Source organism: Thermobia domestica, chromosome 16 (assembly GCF_964235325.1).
Source record: "Thermobia domestica chromosome 16, izTheDome1.hap1.1, whole genome shotgun sequence".
Lineage (NCBI taxonomy): Eukaryota > Metazoa > Arthropoda > Insecta > Zygentoma > Lepismatidae > Thermobia > Thermobia domestica.
The window spans coordinates 1833045-1858383 of record NC_137469.1 but is presented as its reverse complement, the minus strand read 5'-3'; the positions used below and the strand labels follow the sequence as shown (position 1 = coordinate 1858383).

Below are 25339 nucleotides of genomic sequence, written 5' to 3'. Positions count from 1 at the left end.
TTAATACTTAGTGTACTGATCATCATAGAACTGTTGTTAAATAATTTGAATAACACCACTGCTTACGTGAATTTATAGACTATAGCTATGGTTGTCAACTTTTTTTTTTTTTTTTTTTTGGTGAAAAGGGGCAACTTTATTACAACTTTACAACTATTACGAATGAATAGAAAAATGCTTATATTTAAATATATTTTCAGTTTAACGTCTCACGATTATTCCTTTTAGGCTAAGAGACAGATAATTAAGGCGAGTGAATGATGATGGAAGAATTGGTGGAGTGAGAAAGTGGAAGGAAACGGGAGAATCCCAACAAAACCTACGGACACTATGTAGTCACCACAAACTTACTTGGCCGGGGATTGAATCAGGAACCCTACGCACCAGAGGTAAGAGCTCTACCAGTGAGCCACCATGCCCCGTGCTTATCTTTAAAATGTTTTATTACACAAACAGCTATAGAATGATAACAGAGTAGAGAGGTTCTTATTTAAAGATGTATTTATTTACATCTTTGGTAGCAGCCTAATGTTTGAAATTGTCTCTGACATAATGCTAATGGAAAGGAAACTTTCGGCCTGTTGGCGTGTGGTTGGCTTTTGGCTTTCTTCGCTTGCACTTGAAACGCATGCTTTCATACAATCTGCCTTTTGTTGTACTTGCAAGTGATGCCCCAGACCCTTCACAGAGCGTCATGGCATCACTGGCCGTTCATTGGCTATTGACTTGACTTGACTTGTAAAACTCTTGCGTGAAGCTTGAATGGAACACTGAATGCAAGGTTGCCCCCTGTAACTTCATTACTGAAATCCAGCTTCAGGCATGCTTGCACGTTTTCCAATCAAGCTGGATGCAAGCTTCGCCGACTTGCAATTCAAGCTTACAGCAAGCGGTTTGCAAGTTGTCTCTGCTAGTAGGGAATTTACAAATTCTTTACAAGTATAGTAAAAATTCATAGCGTTTTTTAGTCCAGCTTCCATTAAATTTAAATTACATGAGTTTTTATTATCAGACCACTTGTCTTTCATGTATAAAAAAGTGCATTCGATGCTGAACATTAGATGCTGAAATATTCAGAACAAAACCAAGAATGTTCGCATTAATTCTTTTCTCTTTCGCCTCTATGATTACAGATACATATTTTCCCACAGTATAACCATTAATGGATTTTTCCATTGATATTTTCTTAGCATCAAGAAACCAATCAAGATCTCTACTAAAAAAACTCATCCGCATATTTTACTGCATTCCTATTTTTCAGTGATCAAAATAACTTTAAAACGTCCTCAAACTACTTCAGCAAATATATTTTTTTATAAATTTACTGAACTGCACATTGTCATTTCACTGTGATTAACATGGAATATTGTACATGTAATTAATGAGGGATATATAAGTTATTAACGTTTATATAATGCAATATCTATATATACGATGCTCCCTAAGTAAATTTCATGTAAATACGGAGGAACTGTATAAAACAAAAGAAAAATCTCATGTGCCAGCTTATAATTATAACAAGAAATAGGAAGTAAAATTTAATAATATTGGTGCTATCATGCAATCTGTACAAAGGACTCAAATTGATTTATCTCATGTATATGGAGGGATGCAAACTGGTCAGTAAAGTCAGTATTTTTGACGAGGCCAGTATTTAGTCAGTATTTTTTTAAAAAAAATAAGTCAGTAAAGTCAGTATTTTAGGCTCTTTGGAAGATTAAACAATTTTTTTCAAATTTTGAAAGCGATTAAAATGTTTTGTGTATGTCGCCAATGATGAATGAAGCATAAGTGGGAGAACTTAGTTTATGAAGGTGTTGCAGTTTAATAATTTGTAAAAGGTGTTAAATTATGCTGTGTTGTAATTGAATGTTCTTCCAGGTGCTGCAGTTTAGTAAATTCTAAGTGGTAAATTTTGTTGTGCAGGGCTAACATCATGTCAGAGAAGGTTCTCAATGCTTGTTTGCACATTAAGGGAGCCCTGCATGAGATATATGATGGGGGGGCACATAGAGCCTGATATAGGGGAGATGCACTGGTACGCGTGCACCCCTCCCTCTTTGTTGCAAATATACACTATCTAAAATAAGACAGCAGTGAAAATAGCAACACTTTCCGAAACTTTCTGCCGTCATGTTTCCGTTTGGGGCTTAAAAGAAAGAGGAGTTTTGCAAAAGCAATAGTTTCAGTCGATTTTCTGAAAGTTGAAGGAAAAGGACTCACAAAGCAAAGCAATATAATAACTGTCAAATAAGGAAGAAACAGAGCCAGGAGAAGAGAAGAACAATTTTTCCTTCATATCACTTGCGACCCTCTTTAAAATACTCCCCCCCCCCTCCCATTCTATGTAGCAGCGCTGTCACGTGCAAAGAATATTGTCACATGTCATTTTGAAGAGTTTCAATAAGACTGGTTATTATGGTAGTTATGGTGCACCCCTCTCAAAAAATTGTGGATCCGACCCTGTGTATATATATGTATGTAAAGAGCTTTTAGACCTGGAACATACTGCTTACAACAGCTATAGAGAATTCTGCAAATAACAGATGAAATTGAAGAAACAACAACAACAAGAAAGAGAGGCAAAGGAAAGCTCTGAATGGGCAGCTGAAGAACAATTAAAAAAAAAGAACTTACTTGAGAAAGGAAAAGAATGTACTTTAAAATATCTGAGTGAAGAAGAGAAGAGACAGTCATCTGATAGGTTACTGAAGGAAGCAAATGAATGGTTGAGAGAGGCCATTAAGAACAAGGATCTTGTTGGAACTGATGTAGCACAAATAATATTTGACAGTGCCACAAAGATGAAGAAAGAAGCTAATGGAAAGAATCAAAAGGCTGATAATTTAGGAAAGTGTAGAAAAACGAAAGTCCTAATTAATTACTACCTTTTCAAGAAAAAAAAAACAAAAAGGAGTAAACATGATAGTAAGGTTCTTAAGTTTGCATGAGTAAAAGGAGGCAAGGGAAATTCGCCTGAGCAGCTGTAATTATTTTTTCGTCTTACGAAAATGAGTTTACTGCAATTCAGTTTTCTATATATTTGGCTTTGAATAGACAGTTTTCTATGTATTTGGTTTTGTTTAGATAGTTTTACAAAGACAATCTTCGTATTTTCTCATCTCTTATGTTTAATATACTTATTATCATATTATAGTGCAAGACTTGTTAATAACTGAGTTAGCATATCTTACTGCTGTTTAGTGGAGAATAGGCTGGTCAATTTAATATATTAATATATACAAGGGCGCCGATCCTGGGGGTCCGGGCCCACTACTCTATTTGTGAATATAAAATATTTGGTATTTGAGTGCAATTTGTCTTAAAATCTTCATATATATATACCTTCTGCATGTGAATGCCCCCCCCCGAATTTACAGAGAAATCGGCGTCCTTGAATATATATATTAATAAATAAATAAATATATACTATGACCTCAAAAGTAGTTTGCATCCCTGTAATATGGTATATGACATTCTATGAAAAAAAATTAATATATGAATAACATGAGAAAAACGAAAAGAATGAAAAACTATAAAATATTTAATGAAATATAATGACTCGTACCAATCCAAAACAAAATTCCTTCTTCACTCTGCGAGTGAAATAGTTATCAACTGAAGGAACCAGGGTAAAAGTATTGAAAGATTGAAAACGAAATGGGAGAAGATTTAATGACATTGAATCGTTAAGTATCGTGCAATAGTAGGGTTAAATGGTGAGCTCAAAATTTATTTTTTAAAATCTACGAAAGCATTCATTATCTCATAGTAGTTATATACTGTTTCCTGTTTATCATACCAAGAACAAGTTTAAGTGATACCAAATCATCTTGTACAGTTGCCTTAAACAACTGGTTTATATTAGCTTTGCTATCTTAAATAACTTGAACTAGAAAAACAAATCACTAAAGAGAGCAACGTTTGTTTTAAAGTAATAACTGTGTGATAGTTTCACCAAGTAACTGAACATATTGGCTTCATCAGACACTGTCAATGATCAGACTGTGAGAGTCTGCTAAAGCCAATACGTTCAGTTACTTGGTGAAACTATCACACAGTTATTACTTTAAAACAAACGTTGCTCTCTTTAGTGATTTGTTTTTCTAGTTCAAGTTGCCTTAAAAAAAAAAAGTCCCCTTAACTGGATAATTTGTTAGGTACATTTTTTTTTTGTATTTCTTTATTTCTTCTTCCAGATTACTCTTCACACTCCCGTTGAAAGCCCTCGAATTTCCCAGATTGGTTCAGCAATAGCTCCAGGCACTCACACATACATTGTTGCCAAGCCAAGAATGATTATTGCCTCCAACGACGTCCGAAGAATCAACCCTTCCCAAAGAAAATGTTATTTCTCCGATGAGCAAGAACTCGATTATTTCCGTTACTATACTCAAAAGAATTGTTTCATGGAGTGTGCATCGAAACTAACATTCCAAAATTGTGCCTGTGTTGATTCCTATCTTCCAAGTATGTACATTTTTTTTAATTGCAATTACATTTGTTAATATATATATCTGTTCCAGGAAAGTAAATTATATTTAGTTTAAGGTCTAACGGCTTGCTCTTGAGGTGGAGGAAGTCGCATAATTAATGAAAGGGAATGATTACACAACCCCTCCCCCACAAACAAACAAACAAATACACATACAAAAAAAAGTAGTTCTATGCACTGCACTCCAGGGTATGAATTCGACGTATTTTGTTACGCTGAATCCAAAATTTTGAAAGCCTAAGACGATTGACCGTGTCAATTTTCTTTTATAGGCGAAAAGCCTGTGTTCTTCCTGTCCAAAATCGCTCAAGTTTTTCGCCCATAAAAAATGACACAGTCAATCACCCTGGGGTTTCGAAATTTGGATTCTGTGTAACAAAATACATCGAATCCATATCCTGGGGTTTCGAAATTTGGATTCTGTGTAACAAAATACATCGAATCCGTATCCTGGGGTCAATCATCCTGGGGTTTCGAAATTTGGATTCTGTGTAATAAAATACACCGAATCCATATCCTGAGGTCAATCATCCTGGGGTTTCGAAATTTGGATTCTGTGTAACAAAATACATCGAATCCATATCCTGGGGTCAATCAACTTGGGGTTTCGAAATTTGGATTCTGTGTAACAAAATACATCGAATCCATATCCTGGGGTTAATCATCCTGGGGTTTCGAAATTTGGATTCTGTGTAACAAAATACATCGAATCCATATCCTGGGGTCAATCATCCTGGGGTTTCGAAATTCGGATTCTGTGTAACAAAATACATCGAATCCATATCCTGGGGTCAATCATCCTGAGGTTTCGAAATTTGGATTCTGTGTAACAAAATACATCGAACCCATATCCTGGGTTCAATCATCCTGGGGTTTCGAAATTTGGATTCTGTGTAACAAAATACATCGAATCCATATCCTGGGGTTTCGAAATTTGGATTCTGTGTAACAAAATACATCGAATCCATATCCTGGGGTCAATCATCCTGGGGTTTCGAAATTCGGATTCTGTGTAACAAAATACATCGAATCCATATCCTGGGGTCAATCATCCTGGGGTTTCGAAATTTGGATTCTGTGTAACAAAATACATCGAATCCATATTCTGGGGTCAATCATCCTGGGGTTTCGAAATTTGGATTCTTTGTAACAAAATACATCGAATCCATATCCTGGGGTCAATCATTCTGGGGTTTCGAAATTTGGATTCTGTGTAATAAAATACATCGAATCCATATTCTGGGGTCAATCATCCTGGGGTTTCGAAATTTGGATTCTGTGTAACAAAATACATCGAATCCATATCCTGGGGTCAATCATCCTGGGGTTTCGAAATTTGGATTCTGTGTAACAAAATACATCGAATCCATATCCTGGGGTTTCAAAATTTGGATTCTGTGTAACAAAATACATCGAATCCATACCCTGGGGTCAATCATCCTGGGGTTTCGAAATTTGGATTCTGTGTAACAAAATACATCGAACCCATATCCTGGGGTCAATCATCCTGGGGTTTCGAAATTTGGATTCTTTGTAACAAAATACATCGAATCCATATCCTGGGGTCAATCAACCTGGGGTTTCGAAATTTGGATTCTGTGTAACAAAATACGTCGAATCCATATCCTGGGGTCAATCATCCTGGGGTTTCGAAATTTGGATTCTTTGTAACAAAATACATCGAATCCATATCCTGGGGTCAATCATCCTGGGGTTTCAAAATTTGGATTCTGTGTAACAAAATACATCGAATCCATATCCTGGGGTCAATCATCCTGGGGTTTCGAAATTTGGAATCTGTGTAACAAAATACATCGAATCCATATCCTGGGGTCAATCATACTGGGGTTTCAAAATTTGGATTCTGTGTAACAAAATACATTGAATCCATACCCTGGGGTCAATCATCCTGGGGTTTCGAAATTTGGATTCTGTGTAACAAAATACATCGAATCCATATCCTGGGGTCAATCATCCTGGGGTTTCGAAATTTGGATTCTGTGTAACAAAATACATCGAACCCATACACTGGGGTACGCTGCACAGAACTTTTATTTTATTTTATTTATTTGTGTGTGTGGCTGTGTTACGGAAGTATTGAGTTGATTGAATGCGAATGTATAAGGACACTGGAGAACTACAAGAAAAGCTACAAATATGACATTTAAAATCACCAACTCATGTCCTGAGAACAGGGAATCCTCGTACGAGTGGTGGGCGGTTTACCATTAGGCCATCATGCTTTCCTACAGGAAAGTAAAAATGAGTTTAAATTACCAGTCAAATGAAAACAAAAACATTTTAAGTCAAAATTTCTCTCATTTTTAGTAAAATTATTCGTTTACGAACGGTTCAAGGTTACACATTAGTTTATCCAGGCCTGTAATTAATCAATTAAAAATGTTGATAACTAATTAATTAAAATTTCCATTAGTTAATTTTTGAATGATAATTGTTAAAAGATTTGTAACGATTAAGTAAATTAAAGCTAATTTTTTTTCTTACAACATACAAAATAGATATTCTTCAAGACTTTTTCTTTTTTTCGTTTTGCAATTTATATGAAAAACTTGAAAAGTGATTATTATTAAGTATTCCGCCTTTTGGCAGGTCCTGGGACCAATCAGTTTTTTTCTTCTTAATTTTCAGTTTGGATCTGGAATTGTTTATTCCATTTTCTCGATCTTCAGTTTCCTTTTTTAATTTCCAATATTTTCTTCTGTCTCTTAAATCATCGATCACTTGTGTTCTTCTTCTTCCTATTCCTAGCTTTCCTTCCATTTTCCCTTCTATGGCGGTATGAAAAAGACAATTTCTTCGCAAGATGTGTCCAATCCAATTGACTTTTCTACGAAGGATGGTGGCTAAAAGCGGCCTCTTCTCTCCTATCCGTTTTAAAACAGATTCGTTTGTTACTCTTTCTGTCCATATTATCTTCTCCATCTTCCTCCAACACCACATTTCGAAGCTCTCTAAATATTTCTTCTCTAACTTCCGTAATGTCCAAGTCTCTGAACCATAAAATCTAATGCTCCATATATAACACTTGACCAACAACAATAACTGGAAAAGTGACAAATGTAGATGTATAATGTTTTTTGTAGAAGTATAGAAATATCTGTTCTACAAAAAGTTAAGTTAAAAAACAATTTTTATTGGATATTTTCTGAGTTATGATATTTTAATTTTAGTTTTTACAAATTATTAGTTTTGCGAGAAAATAATGACTTTTCAAAATAATAAATTAATTTTTCCATTCCCATAACTTTATCCATTAAATTTTACGTTAAATTAATTTAACTTTATCCCAATTTAAACTTTTGCAACTCAAGACAATTCTTATTAAAAGGAGTGATGAAATGAAAAGGCACAAAATGTCGTACAAACCAAACCGGTTGAAATAGGAATATGCCTTTTTGGAATAACGTTGTGCGACATCTAGGGAAAAAATATAATGTCCGGTGTGGTTCTGCATATGCGCGGGCGAATCCAACACGACACAGGAGTAAATCTGGCAGTTGCGTGTTCTGTCCAATTAACGCGTCAGTGCGTTGAGAAAATCATGGCGTTCACATTGAAAAATTCGACGATTGAGGAGCAGTGAGGTGTTATCAGATTTCTGACTGCGGAAGGGGTTAAATCCGCCGATATTCATCGTCAGATGGTGGCCGTATACGGGGAAGGCTGTGTGCCCGACAAGTTAGTTAGAAAATGGAGCACCCGTTTTTGTGAAGACCGGCAGAATTTGAGAGATGATCCGAACCAGACTACAAATTGTGCTGGACAAGTTCAAGTGGGCGCAGCTTGAGTCCACCTTACAGCCCAGATATATAGCCCTGCAACTTCCATCTGTTCGATCCGCTTGAAGCGCTTCAACTCGGATGACGAACTGAAGGACACAGTGGAGAACTGGCTGCTGTCACAGTCACAGGAATTCTGGGAACAGGGAATCTTTCGGGTCGTGAAACAGTGGAATAGTTGTGCTCAGGCCTCTGGTGATTACGTCTGAATAAAGACTTCGATTATACCCACAGTGTCGTTTCGTATCTTTTTATTTGAACACTTGTCGTACATTGTAGTGAAAGTTTTCATATTTACTTTCAATTTTAATCAATTAATATTGAAGTTAATTTTAATTATAATTATTATTTCTGTTCTGGCATTAATTTTTAATGTAATGAATTATTTTATAGCCTTAATTTTTGTTTTAATCCTATAAAATTTTCATTAATTTTTTCAACTATGAATTTATTTGATTCATAGAAAAAGCTATTTCCTATTTCAAACGTATTTCTTAAGTGGTTTCTTAAGAAAACGAGATTATAAGTTATTTCTTACCATTACGTAGGTTATTTATTACATATAATTTATGTAATACTCGTAGTTATTAATTAAGTTATTTATTATTATGAGATTATAAGTTATGTTTCTTTTCTTTTGTAGAACCTCCTCAAACAATAATTTGTGGACTGAAAGAGCAGAACTGTTCCTCTGCTATTGACAGTACGTATATTTCATTACAAGCTTTCTTCCAAAAAGTTTTATTTGGGGGATCTAAAGTCAAAATGTGGCGGTTTTGCAGTAAGACGTTCTTTGTTAAAAGACGTGCTTTGCACAAAAGTAACATCTTATTGCAATTTACTTTCTCTAAGCTTTAGGAGGCGGTAGTTGGGTTACTTCAGGAAGCTTGGAGGTATATATGAAAGAAATACTGTTTCTGTTTGTTCTTTCATTTTCAATCACATCGTATTAGGAGAACAATCTTTACATTCAAAAACTACGTTAATTTTCTTCTGACAACTTGACTTGTGTGGCTATCAATAAAACATACGAAATACCATAATACTTGGAGAAGTCAAAAAGCAAAGGGACTTGCAATTTCTCGCTCTAGGATTTGGTAACCCTACTAATATCCAGTGCTGAATTAGTGCTGTCTGCAACACTTCTATGCAACGTGTCAGTATTATTCCCGCGTTAGCCGTTGGAGTGTAGCAGACAGTTAAACATGGCAGCTTCATTGTCAATCTGCACCAAGGAGGAAATGAGGGCAATGATTGTTTACGAAAGGTGTTAAACACAACTGAAAAGTGTGTGAGGATGAGTTCCGAAAGAATTGTCAGTGCAGCATAAGGCAGAAAGCTTGGACATCTCTCTGCGAGAGAGAGAGGCATTTTTACAGCAAATTGTTACTGTAGATGAAACTTGGGTACATCATCATGAACTGGAAAGTAAGGCTGCGAACATGGTTTGGAAATACTCATTATCACCAACGGTTAAGAAATTTAAATGTCAACCATCAGCTAGTGAAAAATTGGTTACAGGTGCAACGGATTTTTTTTTTCTGACGGAATGAAAAAACTTGTGAAACGTTGGGAAAAGTGCATTGAAATGCAGGGAGATTATGTACAAACATAATGTATGTTTCTATTTTCTGTCATTAGAATAAATGTACCTTTTCTGAAAAGTTCCTTTACTTTTTGATTTCACGTATATATCTAAGGAGAAATGTAAATGAGGACAGAACCGTAGACGTGGTTACGCGTAGCTGAAGCATGTGATATATATTCATAGTTCTTAGTAAATTCTAGAGTATTTAAGTATTCTTTACGTAGTTCTTCTTCTTCTTCTTCTTCTTCTTCTTATTATTATTATTAATAATAATAATAATAATAATAATAATAATAATAATAATAATAATAATAACACGATAGCATTAAGTTTAGGCCATTGCCATGCACATTCGGTCCTTAACACACCATCGCCAATACTCCGAAACTGCGGTCGTCGCCTGACTATTGCCAACCCAGAGACCTGAAAACTCCAAGTATTTCCAATATTTATGCAAAATAATTAATTTTTATATTTATGTTCAAATCCACTCCATTTGGAGCACACACTGTCCTTCACTTTGGAGTTTCTAATGCACTTTCACGAAAGTTGATTCAGTATAAAAGTAACTGAAATTATTAGCTGTGTAAACTGAAAGTAGACCACAACATTGGCAAGATTGTTACGATTAATTAATTATAATTCTATTGAAATTATATTTTTGTAATACAAATACTTTTCTTCTTTACATTTCTGCTTATAGCAGATTTGCTTGAGTCCTCCGGAGACGGTATAGATAATGACGAAAAGGCCCAATGGAAGACCAAGAATTTTGACTATAGCGACTGTGATTGCCTATCGGCGTGCAGCGAAGTCAGCTACGACATGGAGATTTCATCTGCCAATTTAGCAAAAACAAATTTTGTGATTGAGGGCAATACTTATGAAAGGTAAGTTCTTTATGCCCCATTAATGGTAACTTCAGTGAAGTTACCTATTCAACGGTTTTAATTTACTTGTTCCTAACTATTTTCTAACATAACCTCTTGGTGATAATTATTTTGATAATTGCTTTTGTTCACCTTAAGAGCCTGACTTACTAAAAATAATACAAAATTTACCATTTTTCTTTAATTGTTTATTGATAAGTGAAAGGAGATAATGAAATGCAACTTACCACAATCATAGATAATATTATTCTACAACAGAAAATATGAACCTCAAGAATTTTCACTGTTGCCATCCTTACAAATTACTTTGTTCTCATAATAACAATTCCCCCCAAAATCTAAGTTAAGGCAGCAACTTGAGGAACAAACTCAACTGCATTTCATTACGTATCTTGTTGATTTGGTATCCTGTGAACTTCTTTTTAAGTAACATTATTATTTAATTTTAATAACTGTATATTAAAACTATTTTGTTTATTACAAACTAAATACAACTGTTATTTCAATGCAGTTTAGTTCGTTCCTCTAGTCGCTGCCTTAACTTAGATTTTGGGGGAATAGTTATTTTGGCAACACTGTAATTTGTATGGATGGCAACACTGAAAATTCTTCAGGTTCATAGTTTCTGTTGTAGAATAACATTATCTATGATTGTGGTGAGTTGTATTTCATTATCTCCTTTCACTTATGAATAAACAAGCAAAAGAAAAATTGTAAATTTTGTATTATTTTTAGTGTCAGGTTCTTAATGTGTTATACATAATGGATTTGCTATACTACTATGAACTTAAACTGTAAAGGTATACACATGATCTAACTTTTACATTGTGAGACTCTTAATTGAAAAAATCACTTTAAACTCTCATTTAAATATTAATCAACAGTGTAAAATAAGTGTTGCAATAGATAGATTCTGCAGCAAGTTCTTGATTACGTATATAAAAGTATGAAATATATCCTAATTTTAATCTTATTTTACATTTGAGTAATTTTTGCTAATTTATTTCATTTTTGCTCCAAGTCTTAAGTCTGTGGATTCCTCTATTGTTATTTATTGTAGGCTGTGTCTCCATTGTTTTATTTTCTTTAACTCTCTGGAAACTGTACTCTGCTATTAACATGGCAACATGTTTTATTGTCATAACATTCCAAAATTCAGACAGTGACACACGAGGGACTGCTTTCCAACATCATCATAATCTTTATCATTTCTTTGTCGGGGATACGATGGCTCAGTAGTAGAGCGCTTACCTCGCGTCCGATTCTTGGTGAGATCCCTAGTTTGATCAAGTTTGTTGTGGACAACGTTGTGTCTGTGGATTTTTTCGGGGTACTCTCATATTCTCATTCCACTAATTCATATATCATCATTCACTTGGGTTAATCATCCGTCTCCCTTATCCTAATGGACATAATCGTGGTACGTTAAACTGCAAGATTTCAAGATTTCCTTTGCCTTCTCCTCACAGTGACGACGAGCCATCCGTATCTCGAAAGCTCATTGTTTCTGTTTATTGTTTTCAGTTCAATGTGTCTCAACAATCATCTAAGATTTTCAGGTGCTTCTAAATATTGATTACATTAGAGATATTGAATATTATGGAAGATTACAGGAAGAGCAATGTTAAAGAAAATATAAATTAGCAAACTAATAAAATAAACCCTAGTAAACAATAAAAAGGATCACGCACTAGAAGTTTTAATTTCGTCCGGTAGATGTCAACCGTTGGAGAATGTTTAATTCCATCTAGCGGCGAGATCTATAACTTCTATTACCTTTGCTTCAGTAGTAGAAAATGAAATATGAATATCATTCTATTTACAGAGTTTTGTAATTCCTGAAGTTTCTTTAAACTTCCAACCTTTCAACTCTCCTCTGGAGTCTTGGTCATAGGTTAAAAACAGGAAGAAAAAGAATAGAAACATTAGGGAATAAAAATGGAAAGGATTTATCAAGGGAAAAGTTTTGTTGTTCGGAAAAACGTTATCAAGCACGTCAATACACTACTGTTAAATTCACCACGGCCCAAGAAGATATTTATGGATTGACTTCATGAACGAACTCGGCCAAAATAATCGCTCTAGCGATCTATTGGAGAAAACAGAATTCAAAAATTTGTTTTCGTTTAAGACTTATCCTATGGAGTAACGGAGACCAGTAAAGCAACCGCTACACGTTAAGATGTTAACGATTGGACTCCATTAGCTAATTCAGCTGAGATAGTCTCTCCAGTCATCTATTGCAGAAAACACAATTTAAAAACTTGTTTACATAGATGAGATATGGAGTATAGGTGCTTGCTGTTAAGGGTGCTGTTATCTGTTATGTTAACGGATGCCACCGTTAAGGATGCCGTTATCCGTTAATGTATTAACGGATTGACTCTACTAACGAAATCGGTAGAAATAATCGATCTAGATATCTATTGCAGAAAACAATATGTGTGATATGGGATATAAGGAGCCACCGTTATCTATTGAAACATTAAAAGCCTGTTTTCATTAACGAACTCAACTACAGCAAAATACATAGTTAGAGGCCGCAGTCGCTCAGTGGTAGATACTGTATTTCACCTCTGGTACGTGGGGTTCCTGGTTCGATCCCACATCTCGCCAAGTGGGCTTTGTAGTGGACAAATCCAATGTGTGTGGGTTTTCTCGGGGTTCTCTCGTTTCTTCCCACTCTCTTTATTCCACCATTTCATTCATTTCTCATTATCACTATCTCCTTTAGCCCACACGGTATAACCGTGGGACGTAAAACTCAAAGATTTCATTTTCAAAATACATAATTAAAAAGATACAGTTTCGTTCAAGGGTTATTGTGCAGAGTAACAGACGCGCGGACGTACTACAATACGATCTTAATAAGATTTTTAAACTTAGAAGCATCTAAACATTTGAAGTAAAAAACCTTATTTGTTAAATGTTTGTGATTTTCATTTCTAAGAAAGAATCAGTACTTTTACGTTTCTTAAACATTTTATGTTTTTCTGATTGATTTTTTCTCATTTCTTATCCAGGACAGATATTTCAATGGTCCATATTTTCTTCAGAGATCTACTTATTTTAAGTAGCAAACGAAATGAACTTTTTGGACTAACAGATTTTCTAGGTAATTATTTAGTCTCTAATTATATTTATTTTCAATTATTTACCCATATCTATGTGTTTCTATATGAGAAAACATTGATAATATGGTCAAAATAAAATGCAATTAAAGAGATTATTCAGATTCTATAACAGAAGTTCTAAGATTAAGGAAATTGTCAACCTGTGGACTCGTGTTCTTTCAAACCATGCTTTTTGTGTAAAAATTATTATCAATTAATTTACCCGATTTGGAAGCTAAGCAGCGTAGGTCTGATCGGCACTTAGACTTATGACCGAAAGAAACAACCAGATGATGTTGGCAATGGGTGATATCCAACGTCGTGAGGCCTTGATTGATTGATTGATGAGGACGTCAGGAGGGAGACTGCTTGTGATTGACATGAAAAGGACAATGTCTAATACATGCTGTTCCAAAACCGATTCCCAAAATAAGACACAATGATCAAAAATAAGACATAAAATGTGTAATTACCCTAGCAACAGAAACAACTTGCAAACTACTTGCTGAAAACTTGAATTGCAAGTCGGCCAAGCTTGCATCCAGCTTGATTGGAAAGCGTGCAAGTACGCCGCAAGCTGGATTACAATAACGAAGTTACATGGGGGCAACCCTGCATTCAGTGTTCCATTCAAGCTTGATGCAAGCGTTTTAGAAGCCAAGTCAATGGCCAATGAACGGCCAGTGATGCTATGACGCTCTACGAAGGGTATAAAGTATCGCTTGCAAGTACAACAAAAGGCAGATTGTATGAAAGCATGTGTTTCAAGTGCAAGCGTAGAAAGCCAAAAGACAAGCACGCGCCAAATGACCGAAAGTTTTCTTGCTACTAGCGTAGTATATAGTTCGATGAAAAATAGTATATTAAAGATAATTCTAAAAAGTAAAATTAATAAAGTAATAAAAACTGAATTGATAATAAAATAAAAAGCATATGAATCAAATAACAGAAAGAATAATAAAACAAGACATGTAAAAGTTAAAAACAGAGCCTCAGAGAATATTAACTATTTGAAGGGTAGAATACGGTTACTAAATACAAGATTATCCACATTTAATTAATTGTTTATTTAATTATAGGAACTCTGCATTCATGATTTTGTCAGAAGAATAAAGATATTTATAAAGAATACTTTACAGATTCTGTACACTTAAGGAACGATACAATATAGCAATAATACTAAAAGAATAACGTAATTTTCAAATGTTAATTGCTGCTTGTAATATATATCTTTCCTCGACACATGAAGTAAATTTTAACCTTGATCTTACAGGGAAAGATCTAGTATATGCTTTTCTGGTAATTGTACAAATATATTAATGAAATGATAATCTTGTCAAATGATTTGTGCATTACAAATAATCTTATTTTATTTGCAGGTACTGTTGGAGGTCTTTTGGGTTTGTTCCTAGGGTTTAGTCTCCTTAGCTTCGTGGAGCTGATCTATTTCCCTTTCTTTCGATTATTCATCGCCAACGTCAGAAGACAAAGAAAAGTTACAGACAAACAGAACACAATTACCTTGCCCTATGTCTCGTAAATCCTTAAGAGGCCCCATCACGCGAAATTAAAATACTGCTAATTTTACAGTAATTATGTGATACTTTCAAATAGATAAAAGATAATCGTAAAAGTGAAACAAGACCTCGCTACATAATATTATGTTACATGAGATACCGTTATCACGACTCACTTATCTGTTTTCGATTTCCAGCCATTTAGAAAATCGGCATTTATTTTCACGTTTCTAAATGGCTGCAAACGGTAAGCTACTAGGTGACTCGTGATAACGGTATCTCATTCAAAATAATATTGTCTAGGGCGATCTTCTTCCACATTTCGATTATCTTTTATCTATTTGAAGATATCACATAATTACTGTAAAATTAGGGGTATTTTAATTTCTCAGTGATTAGACCTCTTAATTCTGTAAAATAAGATTAAATGTGATATTTATTTTTATAACATGACATTATTTATAACTTATTCCCACTTATAGATGTATATATTTTGTAACACTACAGACTATGTACAGAATATTTTCAAGTGATACATGTTTATATACAGTGTGTGTCAAAATGTGTACAGCATTAGGAGATTATTTTTTCCTCCAATTGAATGAAAATGTTCTAATAAATTAGGTCGGAAAGCGACCGTTTCCTCAAGGCAAGTTCCAGAAACTGTCAATTTAATCTTTTGTTGACTAGTACTGATAACATGAGTCATGTCGTATACGTATTCTTCTCATTTAACATTGGGGGGCCGCGGTGGCTCAGTGTTAGAGCGTTCACTTCTCTTGCATGGGGTCCCAGGTTCAAACCCTGCTCCCGCCAAGGGAACCTTGTGGTGGACAAACACCGTGTGCGTGGGTTTCCTCGGGGTTCTCCAGGTTCTTCCCACTTTCTTCGATCCACCATTTTCACTCATTTCTCATCATCACCGTCTCCTTTAGCCTAGCCGGCATAAACGTGGGACGTAAAACTCAAAAATTTCATTTAATTTAACATTAGAACTTTCTTTTTACTTTATTGTTAAGTTGTTTCAAGAAAACGTTTGGTTAAAGTTTCATTACGTATTTTGTACGTAAATAAAGTTTCGGGTAACTTGAAAATAAAATCTGGCAAAAAAAAAAGAAAAGAAAAACAGTTATTATTTGTAGTCTGTGTTACACTTTTGGCTATATATGCCTTCATTAGGCACATTATGAAAGTACAATCTAAATCCACAGCAATTCAGAAAATTTGAGGAGGCATTTCTAACAGCCAATAAGATTTTTCCTTTAATTTTATTTGTTGTTAGAAGTGACCTCCTCTCCTTTTCTGAAATATCTAAGGCGTTGTTTTTGATTTTACCTTCATAATATGTCTGATAAAGGCAATGATATAGTGCCGAAAGTGTAACACTCATTAAACTGGAATCCTTTGTAACAATAACGGTTTCTTTGACTAGGTTTTATTTATATTTAAGTTATATGTAAATGAAGATTACAGGGAAAAAAGGAGGCAAGTCAATTTTTTATAACTTTACACAATTGCCCTGTTTTCCACTGACTTATCTCCTTCTTCCCTTGTAGACGAAATCTTTAGCATTAACTTTCTTAGTGACTAACCCTCTTCTTACTGTAGGATTTAGTCCATGCAAACTACACCTTTCAGACTACATAATTTTACTGTTAACTCATTCAAGACCATTTCTTGACTTAGCTCCCTTTTCCCCTGTGGTCTTTAAATTCAAAACGTGATATCCATAACATTTGAAGTTCTTTTGAGTGTAATATTAGATACGTAGGCAATATACGAACTGATGATAGGAAGAAATATCCAAAAATTACACTGTTTACGTTCGCCTAGTATTTGATATGTCCTGTAGTCCAAGAATATGCACTTCACTGACATAAATAGTTGTACAGTTCAGGCCATTTCAACAATAGAAGTTCCCATCTTTTGTCGTTTCTTTAGGATTAGGAATTATTTTTCTGGGCATTCGGCATCTATGGTCTTGTAAGCCTGTCACGTATGAGGGATGACGTTCCTCGACTATCACTCAACCCGGGAAAGTGAGGAAGAAATTAAGGAATAGGAAAGGAAGGAAGCTGCATGGGACCTTTTGTTAGGTATCCCTAATGAATTAGGAAAATCCAGGAAAAATTTCACTCAAGATGGCTGGCCTGAAAAGGCTTTTAATTCTTTTGACCGAGCATCTTCACCGGGAATGGAACCCGACACCGCTCGTATCAAAGGCGAGAACGTTAGCGACTTAAGTTACATGGGAGCTTTTTTGCTAAATTTTCATTAGTACAATGCCAAATAATCATTAATTTCTTACTTTATTTTTTCTATGACTGAAAAGAAAAAAAATCCTCAAAAATTTACGTTACAAACATAAGTACAGTCTTTTTCAGAAACCTGACCACCCATCTCTCTTTAAAATAGCATACTTTTACAATTGTTCGTAAAAATGTTTAATACCCCTCGTGTAATACCCCTGGTTCGATCTCCTGCTGCGTGAGTTTGTGGTAGACCACATCGTGTTTAGGGTTCTCCCTTTCCTCTCATATTCATATTTTACCAATACTTTCATAATTATGCACCTTCAATAATCATCTATCTCCTTTACACTAAAGGCATAACTGGGGAACGTAAAAATAGAAATTTCATTTCAACTTTTAATAATTTAAAATAAAGCTGTCAATTGTTCAGAGATTTCACTTATTTCATTTAATTTCATCTATAGACAGGAATACCAAGCTTTCCGAAAAGAATGGATGACCAGATACCTTTAAACCAAACTGTACATATATAACATTGTACAGCATGAGTTGTGTACCTTACATAAGTGAACAAAGGTTAAACAGGTTTCGGCAGCTCCTTATCTGTAAAACTACATGTTACTGGACTAGTCTGATATTAGAAGTCCTTGTATTCAGTGTAACCTTATGAATCACTTCCGAAAATTTATACACACATTTTGGCATACTCTGTATGTAGGTAAATAGTGAATTCTGTGTTGAACAGAAACTGTATTTGTTGAAAAATATTTCAACGAATAAAAATTTTTACTATCGGAAGAATTTTATTTATAATTTCCTGTACATTAAACTGGTTTTGAGAAAAAGCTTGTCAACTTAGATGTTTGAAGACGTAGAGTGTACTCTAAGGTCCAGTTAGCTGAAGCTACGTCAGTAAGAAAATTTGCCGTGACAGTTTGTAGACTCGAGTTCAAGTGGTGATCCATCTTATAACGTGATCTTTAAATGAGTTACGAGAATCAATTAGATTTACAAATATTCCAGTATTTGTCACCAATATTATTATTTTTATAACAATGATGGCTACTAATTTCTCTTTATATAAAACTGTACAGAATGCTACAAACAAAATATGTACAATGATTTACACTGACCGACTGTTGTATGTACACTCATGTCCAAAATTATTGTCGCATGTCTATAAATATGTTGTGTAGCAATTTAATTTGATAACGAATTATCCTGGTATTTCTTATAACGTTAGTATGTGTATAATCGGAAAAGACTTGTATGTGGCAAATTTTGTGTCAAAAGAACAGTAAATAAGAACAATAAAACGAAAATAAAACTTTCTTGTCCATTTCGTAACATTTTGTTTTAGTCACTGTAATTTTCATATTTATAATTCTTTTCCTATGAAATTTACCACAAATATATATTTCTCTGTAATATTTTCCATAAGTAGAAGCTTTGCTTTGTATATACTTAAACACAAACAAACTATTTGCTGAGCAAAACAATATATTCACATAAAAAATTACATACTTGTTACAGTTTCGCCAACTAACATCTTGGCTTCATCAGACACTATGAGATACATGAGAAACGTGCAGTCTTATATACACACATGAGCTGAGACATCTTGCTTCTGATTGGCTCCTGGAAGCAGCCAATCCCCTTCAAGTATTCTAATTTGTATTTCCATATACCGAGGCTTCCTATCTGTTGTAAATTACACACACACATTAAAAGGACGATCTTAGCACAACTAATCTAAACTAACAAATAATTGACATAAATAATTAAATAATTATATAAATATATATAAATACACATAAATAAATAAATATATAAATAAACAGATAAACATACAATTACGCATATGCTTAAAAAGACGACACACACACACAGTGTATACACATATACTATACAACCACATATATATCTATATATAAATATACCATTACATATATACATATATACACACACGTATATAGAGATAACTAATATGGACTAATAAATACATAAACACGTGTAAGACAATCAATATATATACAACAATCATAATAGATATGTGTATTCATATCTTATACTTTAAGCTTTTTTAACAACCTGGATATGAGAATAAGGAGGAAACAAGGAGTGATATACACAGAATGGTATCAAAAAAGTTGCGCGTCGGGAAACTATTGCCACGCCAGAAGTGATGTAGATTACTCGACCAAGAGGAATTTCATCATTAACATGGAGAATAGAATTAAGCAAATAAGCAGTGAAAGAAACAAGGCGGAACAGACTATACAGTCATTCCATGAAGAAAGAGGCTGAAATACAGGAGATGGGAGAACAAAAACGAAGAAAGAGAAGAAAGAAGCGGAGAAGGAGAGCAAAGTGAAGGAGGAGTAGCAGAAAAAAGAAAAAATGTGGTGGGGGATAGAAAGTTTGGGAGAAGAAACAGAAATCATTAAAGGAATGCTTAAGAAGATGGGGAGGGGCATCTCAACTTACAGAAAAGGGAGCAAGAGGCTTCTGGAAGTAATAAGGGAAGAAAAAGAAGGAAGAAGAGAGAAGAGCAAGGGGTAATGATGGAGAAAAAAGGAGTGATTTATAAAATTCAGTGCAGCAAGTGTGATATGTGTTATATTGGGGAAACTGGAAAGAGACTAAGAGAGAGTATAAGACAACATAAGGATGACGTTAGGCTAGAAAGGAACAAAAATGCGGTCTACAAACACGTAAGGGACACGGGACATTCAGTTAATTGGAATGAAGTAAAAATTCTAGGCCAGGAAGAAAAAAGCATAGTTAGGAAATGGAAGGAGGCACGGTTTATAGAAATGGAGGGTAATAAAGCTATGAACTGGAACTCAGGACTGATCATCGACCAACAGTGGAATAGGTTGTTAAAAAGCTTAAAGTATAAGATTTGAATATACATATCTATTATGATTGTTGTATATATATTGATTGTCTTACACGTGTTTATGTATTTATTAGTCCATATTAGTTATCTCTATATACGTGTGTGTATATATGTATATATGTAATGGTATATTTATATATAGATATATATGTGGTTGTATAATATATGTGTATATACTGTATGTGTGTGTCGTCTTTTTAAGCGTATGCGTAATTGTATGTTTATCTGTTTATTTATATATTTATTTATTTATGTGTATTTATATATATTTATATAATTATTTAATTATTTATGTCAATTATTTGTTAGTTTAGATTAGTTGTGCTAAGATCGTCCTTTTAATGTGTGTGTGTAATTTACAACAGATAGGAAGCCTCGGTATATGGAAATACAAATTAGAATACTTGAAGGGGATTGGCTGCTTCCAGGAGCCAATCAGAAGCAAGATGTCTCAGCTCATGTGTGTATATAAGACTGCACGTTTCTCATGTATCTCATAGTGTCTGATGAAGCCAAAATGTTAGTTGGCGAAACTGTAACACGTATGTAATTTTTTATGTGAATATATTGTTTTGCTCAGCAAATAGTTTGTTTGTGTTTAAATATATTCCCCGATTATACACCACACCCTATCAATATTAAAAGTACCCTGCAAAATCATTATCAAATTATATTCTTACAAGAAGACAGTTATAGATATGCGACAATCATTTTGGACATGGGTGTACATGTTCGTCAAGGGAGGGGATTCAAGCACTACGTTCACATAATTTCAGGCGTTTGTATACATACGAGTATCTTAATGTGGTAAATATTTATTTTACCATACTATTTTGCTGTAAACTCCAACCTTCCCTCTCCCCTTGCGTACATTGCTGCACTGACCAGCCAAAACATTATGACCTCTTATCTAATATCTGGTATGTCCACCCTTTGCCTCGCAGGATAGTAGCCGAGTGGTTTGACATGAAAGCAATGATGCTTTGGTAGATTGCTAGATGCATCGCATCTCATCGCATCTAGGACTTGTGTAGATAAACTCCATAAATAAATAAATAAATTCTAAATCTAATTATAAAATATATACTGGGTGCCCCAAAATTTACGGAAGATTTGAATTTTGCGCCATTGGTGCGGTAAGGTGTTGCCAACGAAAAAAAAATAGTGTGACAGCTGACGGTTCATGGTTATTAAAAAAATGGAGAGCTACACAAAAGGCACACAATCATAGTCAACGTCTTGCGAATAAAATCAGAAAAATAAACACACTGCTGAACAAGACTGCACTTATTTAATATAAAAACACATTTACACGTGACGTTTCGATCTTCTAGCCAAGATCCTCATCAGACGTACAGTGAGTGATACAAAAAATTACTCAAGTATATATACACAATTCACCTCCCTATCTGCTTTCTCATTGGCCCGTTCAAACAGCCAATCAGAAGCGTGGAAATCTATCTGAACTGACCAATGGGACAACATAACATTCTACCAGAAAGAAACAACAAGGAGCAAGCAACCATTGAATACATTAATTCACATACATTTTTCTGTATTTATCAATAATATTTCTCCATTCTTTATTAATGCTGATACCTTTGGTCCAATTCATTAAGTTTACATCCCCTTCCTTTTCTATCCACCAGGCCTCTTTCCACTTTCTCGGCCACAATCTTTTTTCCCGTTCCAGCACAATAACTTCTTCCCAGTTCACATCATGTCCCTTTTCTTTTACATGTTTAAAGATTGCGTTAGTTTCTCTGACATATTTCACATCACTTTTATGTTGTTTAATTTTTTCTTTTAATAATTTCCCCGTCTCACCAATATATTTCATATCACAATCCTTACAATTTATACAATAAATGACATCTTTCTGATCTCTCTTTTCTTTTTTCTTCCCTTTGCTTTTGACCATGTCCAACAACGTTCTGCTACTTTTTCTATACACTTTGATCCCTTGCTTTCTTAACATCTTTTTTAAAATCTCAGTATCTTCTCCTAACCCTACAATGCCTTTCCATACCCCCTCATTGTCCTCCCCACTTTTACCTTTCCCCGAGACCACAGATGCTTTAACGATATCCCTTTTACTATAACCATTCTCATACAGCTGTCCTTTAAAGATTTCCACATTCTCTTCTACATTTTTGTTACAAATTTTGGAAATTCTTTCTAACATATTTCTTATGAAATTAACTTTTGTGCTTCTATCTACATTACTTTTCTTATTACAATAAATACCAGCACTACATTCTTTTTGATACCATTGAGTCTTAATGCTCTTCCCTTCCTTACTCATTAAAATGTCAAGATAACATAATACACCTCCCTGCTCTGTCTCCAGTTCTAATTCTATTCCCTTCTCCTTATCTTCAATACTACCAACGAACTCTATCAACTCTTCTTTTGATCCTTCCCATATCCCAAAACAATCATCAACGTATCTACATAAAAATCGAATCTTTTCTTTCCCCTTTTACCGGACTTATCTTAGATCCTATACTTAAACCATCCTTAATCTTATATATGTCATTCTTAACTTTACAGAAACCAAACTCCCATATTAAGTTGAGGGCTTTTCTAATTTTCTCCCATTTCCAGCCTTTAACACATTCTCTCCCCATAACTTCCTTAATCGTATCAAGTATAGCACTTCTCTTTAGACTAGGGAACATGGCTTTAACATCTAAACTAAACAAAATACAATCATTATTAATTTCAGCATTACTGGTGTAGTTTATTACTTCTCTATAGTCTTTAACTGCCAAAGTCTTTTGTCTTTCTCTTACCCACTCTAACACTGGTTTCAATTCACTTTCTAGCGGTTCCAAATAATTATTCCTACAGTCCATAACTGGCCTAAGCTTTACTTCCTTTGTGTGTATTTTTGGAAAACCCTTTAACACGGGCACTCTTCCATCTTCATTCATCCATTTCTTAAGTCCCTTCCTTTTACATTCTTCTTTTAATTCTTCTATAATTTCTTCTTTCTTCTTGTCAACTAATTCATATTGTCCATCCACCAAATCCTTCACCTTGTCCTCATACCACGCTTTATCCATTACCACTGTCGCCCCTACTTTGTCAGCTCTCTCTACCACTATGTCCTTCCTTTTCCTAATGCTATCATATCCTCTTCTTTCTTCTTTTGTCAAATTCGAATATCTTCTGTGGATTTCTTTCTTTACCAAAACCATTGCCTTCCTTCTTAACCTATCTCTGTCCTCTTCTTCTTTAACTTCGCTCAACGCTTCTTCTATAGAATAGACTATGTCATCGACCCTGCTCGTTCCGCCTTTCACTTTAAATTTACAACCCAATGAAAGAAAAGATTTCTCTTCTTCTGACACTTGCACTTCCCCTATCACCACTACTCTTTCTTTGGTCTTCTCCTCGCTTATGCCTAACGCTATTAATTTGTTTTTAATTCTTTGTTCTACTTTGCCACTAAAACACATTTCCCATTCTCTTAAATATTGCACTAACCAGTCTCTTACAAAAATAGATGCCAAATCTACACATTCTACTTCTAATTTCTGTGTGAAAGCCTCTTCTTCAAACCAGCCGTCAGGCTCCTCACGTTCTCCATCTCTGTTCTCCTTATAAGCGACAGAAAGAGTAGTGGTGATAGGGGAAGTGCAAGTGTCAGAAGAAGAGAAATCTTTTCTTTCATTGGGTTGTAAATTTAAAGTGAAAGGCGGAACGAGCAGGGTCGATGACATAGTCTATTCTATAGAAGAAGCGTTGAGCGAAGTTAAAGAAGAAGAGGACAGAGATAGGTTAAGAAGGAAGGCAATGGTTTTGGTAAAGAAAGAAATCCACAGAAGATATTCGAATTTGACAAAAGAAGAAAGAAGAGGATATGATAGCATTAGGAAAAGGAAGGACATAGTGGTAGAGAGAGCTGACAAAGTAGGGGCGACAGTGGTAATGGATAAAGCGTGGTATGAGGACAAGGTGAAGGATTTGGTGGATGGACAATATGAATTAGTTGACAAGAAGAAAGAAGAAATTATAGAAGAATTAAAAGAAGAATGTAAAAGGAAGGGACTTAAGAAATGGATGAATGAAGATGGAAGAGTGCCCGTGTTAAAGGGTTTTCCAAAAATACACACAAAGGAAGTAAAGCTTAGGCCAGTTATGGACTGTAGGAATAATTATTTGGAACCGCTAGAAAGTGAATTGAAACCAGTGTTAGAGTGGGTAAGAGAAAGACAAAAGACTTTGGCAGTTAAAGACTATAGAGAAGTAATAAACTACACCAGTAATGCTGAAATTAATAATGATTGTATTTTGTTTAGTTTAGATATTAAAGCCATGTTCCCTAATCTAAAGAGAAGTGCTATACTTGATACGATTAAGGAAGTTATGGGGAGAGAATGTGTTAAAGGCTGGAAATGGGAGAAAATTAGAAAAGCCCTCAACTTAATAAGGGGCTGTATGAGTTTGGTTTCTGTAAAGTTAAGAATGACATATATAAGATTAAGGATTGTTTAAGTATAGGATCTAAGATAAGTTCGGTATTGTCTGATATCATTATGAATGTGTGGGAGAAGGATGTGATAGAAAAGGGGAAAGAAAAGATTCGATTTTTATGTAGATACGTTGATGATTGTTTTGGGATATGGGAAGGATCAAAAGAAGAGTTGATAGAGTTCGTTGGTAGTATTGAAGATAAGGAGAAGGGAATAGAATTAGAACTGGAGACAGAGCAGGGAGGTGTATTATGTTATCTTGACATTTTAATGAGTAAGGAAGGGAAGAGCATTAAGACTC

At 34.6% G+C, this 25339-nt stretch overlaps 2 protein-coding genes across 2 annotated transcripts in view; both read left to right on the top strand.

The window, feature by feature from the left end:
- The window catches only part of LOC145672396 (pickpocket protein 28-like), a 74444-nt gene extending 56020 nt beyond the window's left edge, over positions 1–18424 (top strand). The window contains exons 7-11 of the mRNA XM_081741551.1: positions 4200–4470; positions 8939–8998; positions 10587–10773; positions 13797–13888; positions 15266–18424. Of these exons, the coding sequence (XP_081597677.1) occupies positions 4200–4470; positions 8939–8998; positions 10587–10773; positions 13797–13888; positions 15266–15426 (771 nt within the window). The 3' untranslated portion in view covers positions 15427–18424. The remainder of the gene's footprint in view (positions 1–4199; positions 4471–8938; positions 8999–10586; positions 10774–13796; positions 13889–15265) is intronic.
- A 5934-nt stretch (positions 18425–24358) lies between these two features.
- On the top strand, positions 24359–25060 carry LOC145673330 (uncharacterized). Its single transcript, XM_081742928.1, has one exon. It carries the CDS (start codon positions 24359–24361, stop codon positions 25058–25060), a length of 702 nt encoding a protein of 233 aa, XP_081599054.1.
- The last annotated feature ends 279 nt before the right edge of the window (positions 25061–25339 follow it).